This window comes from Drosophila bipectinata, chromosome XL, assembly GCF_030179905.1.
Source record: "Drosophila bipectinata strain 14024-0381.07 chromosome XL, DbipHiC1v2, whole genome shotgun sequence".
Lineage (NCBI taxonomy): Eukaryota > Metazoa > Arthropoda > Insecta > Diptera > Drosophilidae > Drosophila > Drosophila bipectinata.
In genome coordinates this window covers 12,235,912-12,242,941 of record NC_091734.1, presented here as the reverse complement: position 1 = coordinate 12,242,941, position 7,030 = coordinate 12,235,912, and the positions used below count along the sequence as shown (strand labels likewise).

The window sequence follows — 7,030 nt, the reverse complement described above, 5'->3', positions numbered from 1 at the left end:
TATTTTTATGTCCATCGACACTATCGTGTGTATCGTGTGTTGAAACTTTAATTTTCTTTTTCGACTTTTAATATAAGTCCTTATTCTAATATAAATCCTTATCACTATCATAGGTTTTTTCCAATTAAAAAAATATTATTTGATATTTTACGCTATTTATAAAAATCATTCAAGATTCATTCATTCAAAGACATATTTTATAATTTTTAATTATCATTTAATTTTAAAAGTAAGCTGTACATTTACTTAAATTATTCTTTAGCCCGTATTTTCTATTTACATATAAATAATTATAATTAGTCATTAATTTTGTCCTTGAAGTCTACTTCTTGGAGACCACATTGTCGTTCTGGTGCTGATGGATCCAGAGGCGATGGTAGGAACAAGCCACCCGGCAGCCCCGGGTGCAGAACTCCCGGTCCGCGCACATGGAAGTGGCCAGGCTTCTTTGGGCCACGGCCAGGACTCGGCAGTAGTCGTGGCACATGTAGCACTCTGGCCGGGATCGGCAGAGGAACGGCGGCGTTATCACTGGCAAGGACTCGCGGTAGCAGAGCTTGCGACATTGGGCGATCCTTTGGTAGCGTTCTGGCAAGGATTCCGGATGATTTGGCGACTCTGTGCGAAGGTCCTGCGGTGCAATAACGGCGCCCTGCGCACGTTCGCTCCAAATACACAGCAACAGGATAATGCCAACGAATGTCCTTAACATCATTTTGCTCCTCAAGTATAGAACGATGTGTCTAGGCTGGTGCTGTATTGGGTTCTGATTGTCCTGGCAAAGGACCTTTACCTTATATATGCGAGTCCCAAGTCCCGTTCATTCATCCAACAAAGTACCTGGCCCAAATCCCTACCTAGGATCGGATCAACAGGATCCAGGTAATTGCCAACACGTGTTTCAGGTTTTATGAATGGCCAAGGCGCCCGGAAATCCCCAGGGATTTCCCGCCATTGATCTTTTAGTGTCTGCTGGGTTATTACCTGAAAAATGTATCACTGATGCCGGCCGGCCGGCCGTTGACAGTTTTTATTATTGCGTAATACAGTTTCTGGACCGTTTTCTGGGTTTCTTATTCCCGAGGGGTATGCCGTATACCTAGGATCTCAGACTTGGTTAAACACAAGTTAATTGAGAATAATTTGAGGTAAAACCGCAGGATAAAGGCAACTGATAAGCAGTCTTGGAATTCCAAAATGTAAATTACATAGTTTTATGGATGGATTTTAAAGTCAAAGAAAAATACAAAAATAAAATTTTATTAAAATTAAAGTCCATAAAATTTATAAAAATAATTTAAAATTAAATAAAAATTTGATATAAGAACGACTGTCGCCATCTACATTTCAGATGTGGATTACAGACTTCTTTTAAAAAGGTGACCACTGTATAACAGTATAACATTTGACACAAAAGAGAGCGCAGCTGCCTAATATGAGAAATAGATGGCGCTTTTAGAGCCACTTGGATACAATATAAACAACAAACAAAGAATATATAAAATATATATATATAAGAATATATAGTTAGACGCCAGTTACTTTAATCCATCGACATTGTGCACCGACATTTAATCCAACCCAAAATAAAATTACAAAAAATAAAAATAAAAAAATAAATAAATAATTAATTTCAACGCGCAGTTTCAGGAATGGAAGAATCGAAGAATCCGAGGTCCCAATGAATAATGTTCATAATACTAAAAAAAATGATAAAAAGAACCAAAACATTAATGGAACATCTCCACTGCCACATATTGAGGAACCAGGTTTATTTAAAAATAATTAAATTAAGAAAACATTTAAAAAAAATATACATACTTCGCAGGGATGGAAGAATCGAAGAATCCGAGGTCCCAACGAATAATTTTCATAATTCCAAAAAAAAATGATAAAAAGAACCAAGTTAACCAAGAACCAAAAAAACATTAATAGGACATCTCCACTGCCACATATTGAGAAATCAGGTTTATTTAAAAATAATTAAATTAAGAAAACATTTAAGCAAAATATACATACTTCGCAGGGATGGAAGAATCGAAGAATCCGAGGTCCCAACGAATAATTTTCATAATTCAAAAAAAAATGATAAAAAGAACCAAGTTAATGAAGAACCAAAAAAACATTAATGGAACATCTCCACTGCCACATATTGAGAAACCAGGTTTATTTAAAAATAATTAAATTAAGAAAACATTTAAAAAAAATATACATACTTCGCAGGGATGGAAGAATCGAAGAATCCGAGGTCCCAACGAATAATTTTCATAATTCCAAAAAAAATGATAAAAAGAACCAAGTTAACCAAGAACCAAAAAAACATTAATAGGACATCTCCACTGCCACATATTGAGAAACCAGGTTTATTTAAAAATAATTAAATTAAGAAAACATTTAAAAAAAATATACATACTTCGCAGGGATGGAAGAATCGAAGAATCCGAGGTCCCAACGAATAATTTTCATAATTCCAAAAAAAATGATAAAAAGAACCAAGTTAACCAAGAACCAAAAAAACATTAATAGGACATCTCCACTGCCACATATTGAGAAACCAGGTTTATTTAAAAATAATTAAATTAAGAAAACATTTAAGCAAAATATACATACTTCGCAGGGATGGAAGAATCGAAGAATCCGAGGTCCCAACGAATAATGTTCATAATACTAAAAAAATGATAAAAAGAACCAAGTTAACCAAGAACCAAAAAAACATTAATAGGACATCTCCACTGCCACATATTGAGAAACCAGGTTTATTTAAAAATAATTAAATTAAGAAAACATTTAAGCAAAATATACATACTTCGCAAGGATGGAAGAATCGAAGAATCCGAGGTCCCAACGAATAATTTTCATAATTCCAAAAAAAATGATAAAAAGAACCAAGTTAACCAAGAACCAAAAAAACATTAATAGGACATCTCCACTGCCACATATTGAGAAACCAGGTTTATTTAAAAATAATTAAATTAAGAAAACATTTAAAAAAAATATACATACTTCGCAGGGATGGAAGAATCGAAGAATCCGAGGTCCCAACGAATAATTTTCATAATTCCAAAAAAAATGATAAAAAGAACCAAGTTAACCAAGAACCAAAAAAACATTAATAGGACATCTCCACTGCCACATATTGAGAAACCAGGTTTATTTAAAAATAATTAAATTAAGAAAACATTTAAGCAAAATATACATACTTCGCAGGGATGGAAGAATCGAAGAATCCGAGGTCCCAACGAATAATTTTCATAATTCCAAAAAAAAATGATAAAAAGAACCAAGTTAATCAAGAACCAAAAAAACATTAATGGAACATCTCCACTGCCACATATTGAGAAACCAGGTTTATTTAAAAATAATTAAATTAAGAAAACATTTAAAAAAAATATACATACTTCGCAGGGATGGAAGAATCGAAGAATCCGAGGTCCCAACGAATAATTTTCATAATTCCAAAAAAAATGATAAAAAGAACCAAGTTAACCAAGAACCAAAAAAACATTAATAGGACATCTCCACTGCCACATATTGAGAAACCAGGTTTATTTAAAAATAATTAAATTAAGAAAACATTTAAGCAAAATATACATACTTCGCAGGGATGGAAGAATCGAAGAATCCGAGGTCCCAACGAATAATTTTCATAATACTAAAAAAAATGATAAAAAGAACCAAGTTAACCAAGAACCAAAAAAACATTAATAGGACATCTCCACTGCCACATATTGAGAAACCAGGTTTATTTAAAAATAATTAAATTATGAAAACAGTTAGGCAAAATATACACCAGGATCAGAAAAGCCATTTACTTTAAAATAAAAAAAGTAAATATAAATTAAAAAAATAAAAAACAACCCACTTCAGTTTGAGTTAACCTTTGAGGTTCCATTTCGAAATAAAAAAAAGGAGAAAAGTCAAGAATAAAATAAATAAAAACCGATAAAATAAAAATATGGAAGTAAGAGCAGGTATAGAACCTTTCCGCCCGAGAGCGGTGATTGTTATGACCCATTTAATGATTTTCGCCAAGGGGCCAACATATCGGAAAAAGGCAAGGCTCACTTGGATTTGGAAGAATTGATATTATCAGCTATCAGTGTTTAAAAACCGTCTTTACAACACTAAAATAAATTACCTAGTGTTGGTTAATTCTAGTACCTCTCCAAATACTAGTACCTTGTCAATTTCCTGTCGTGAGGACGCTTTTATTGATTTTGTAAAAATATCTTTATTCCAAAATCCCATAGAAAGTCCTCCAAATAAAACAGAAAGTATATCTGTGGTATCTTGTTAATTCTAATATAATATATTTCCATATCATGTAAATATGTGCAATATATCTAAAAAGCGTGAAAAGGTCTATTGGCAGTACTAGGCTATAAGCTCGTACCGTTCTAGGGTGGCCTGTGCCCTGTCAATGCATCGCTGGACCTTTGCATCCCTGAGATGGAATTCGGTTCGAATCTTCTTGGTGCGCTCCTGCATGTCGACCAAGAGGGCAACCTTGTCGATTGTGATCTTGCGGATAGCCTCCATCTTGTCAAGAAATTCTTTTATTCCAACTTTCAACCATTCAATGAATCGGATGTCTGACTTGGTCGTGTCAATGCGCTCCTTTAACTTCAAATCCATCAGCTGAAGGTGGACACGAAACGTATCGGTGCGCTCCTGCATATCGGCCACGAGGGCAACCCTCTTCTTGCAAGCCGTCTTCATCTCATCAATGGGTCCTTCGAGGAGTGTAATGCTTCGCATGTCGGCACAAAACTTCTCGGTGTGCTCCAGTATATCGGCCACGAGGGCAGCGCTCTTCTTGGGAGCAGCCTCCATCTTATCAATGCGTTTGTTGACCTCCCGAGTTGCGTATTGAATGCATCTGATGTATTGAACAACCTTCTTGGCGAGCTTATTGTATTTGCCCACGAGCTTGCGATTATTCTGCACACGTTTCTGCATTTCCTCTGGCGACTCATTGATCAGCAGCCGATTAATCCTGGCCCGGAGCTCCCGGAGCGTGTCTTGATCGATGTCTTGTTCATTGATTTTATCTTCTTCAGTTGGAAACTCCGGAGCAAAACCATCACAAGAATACGTCTTGCGATCCATCTTGATTTTATTTTGGTGTCTTTTTGTGTTTTTTGTTTGAAATTTTGAAATTCGGCCTTTTATTTTCAATTTAATATTTGATTTTTTTTCCAAAAAAATCTATAGTGTGTTTTCACTACGAGTTTCAATGAAATAATGAGACTATCCCAGGCCGGGCATGGGGATCTGATTTTGACAGATCCCAAAGTCAGTTCCAAGGCTAACTAGGTTTTGAAAAATAATATTGTTACTACTCGTAATAAGGAGTAGAAGCTTTACATAAATTTAAAACTTTACATAAACATTGTAACGCACAACATATACGAACTAAAACTAAACTAAAATTTGAACTTTCTAACTCTAAAAACACCAAAGTTATATCATTTCCGATCAATCAGTTATATGGCAGCTATAGGATATAGTCGGCCGATCCCGGTCGTTCCGACTTATATACTGCGTACAAGGGAATGGTGGCGAATCGATCCAGAAGTCGTTTAAGGTACTCCGCTTGAGAATCGGATGATAATTGGGAAAGATATAGCCATTACTGCGGACCCCATAGGGAAAACCGCATTTTCAAGGGATCCCATCACGAAAAATGGACAAAAAATCTAAAAAATATTTTGTCTCTGGATTTAGATGCAGAACGGTGGCGAATCGATCCAGAAGTCGTTTACGGTACTCCGCTTGAGAATCGGATGATAATTGGGAAAGATATAGCCATTACTGCGGACCCCATAGGGAAAACCGCATTTTCAAGGGATCCCATCACGAAAAATGGACAACAAATCTAAAAAATATTTTGTCTCCGGATTTTGATGCAGAATGGTGGCGAATCGATCCAGAAGTCGTTTAAGGCACTCCGCTTGAGAATCGGATGAGAATTGGGAAAGATATAGCCATTACTGCGGACCCCATAGGGAAAACCGCATTTTCAAGGGATCCCATCACGAAAAATGGACAACAAATCTAAAAAATATTTTGTCTCCGGATTTTGATGCAGAATGGTGGCGAATCGATCCAGAAGTCGTTTAAGGCACTCCGCTTGAGAATCGGATGAGAATTGGGAAAGATATAGCCATTACTGCGGACCCCATAGGGAAAACCGCATTTTCAAGGGATCCATCAGGAAAAATGGACAAAAAATCTAAAAAATATTTTGTCTCCGGATTTTGATGCAGAATGGTGGCGAATCGATCCAGAAGTCGTTTAAGGTACTCCGCTTGAGAATAGGATGAGAATTGGGAAAGATATAGCCATTACTGCGGACCACATAGGGGGAAACCGCATTTTCAAGGGATCCCATCACGAAAAATGGACAACAAATCTAAAAAATATTTTGTCTCCGGATTTTGATGCAGAATGGTGGCGAATCGATCCAGAAGTCGTTTAAGGCACTCCGCTTGAGAATCGGATGAGAATTGGGAAAGATATAGCCATTACTGCGGACCCCATAGGGAAAACCGCATTTTCAAGGGATCCCATCAGGAATAATGGACAAAAAATCTAAAAAATATTTTGTCTCCAGATTTTGATGCAGAATGGTGGCGAATCGATCCAGAAGTCGTTTAAGGTACTCCGCTTGAGAATCGGATGAGAATTGGGAAAGATATAGCCATTACTGCGGACCCCATAGGGAAAACCGCATTTTCAAGGGATCCCATCAGGAAAAATGGACAACAAATCTAAAAAATATTTTGTCTCCGGATTTTGATGCAGAATGGTGGCGAATCGATCCAGAAGTCGTTTAAGGTACTCCGCTTGAGAATCGGATGAGAATTGGGAAAGATATAGCCATTACTGCGGACCCCATAGGGAAAACCGCATTTTCAAGGGATCCCATCAGGAAAAATGGACAACAAATCTAAAAAATATTTTGTCTCCGGATTTTGATGCAGAATGGTGGCGAATCGATCCAGAAGTCGTTTAAGGTACTCCGCTT

General features: G+C 36.5%; 1 protein-coding gene across 1 annotated transcript; it reads right to left on the bottom strand.

Annotated features, from left to right (window-relative positions):
• Positions 1-275: 275 nt before the first annotated feature.
• Positions 276-1,023, bottom strand: LOC108124127 (uncharacterized). Its single transcript, XM_017239681.3, has one exon. It carries the CDS (start codon positions 713-715, stop codon positions 323-325), a length of 393 nt encoding a protein of 130 aa, XP_017095170.2. The 5' UTR covers positions 716-1,023; the 3' UTR covers positions 276-322.
• Between the last annotated feature and the right edge of the window lie 6,007 nt (positions 1,024-7,030).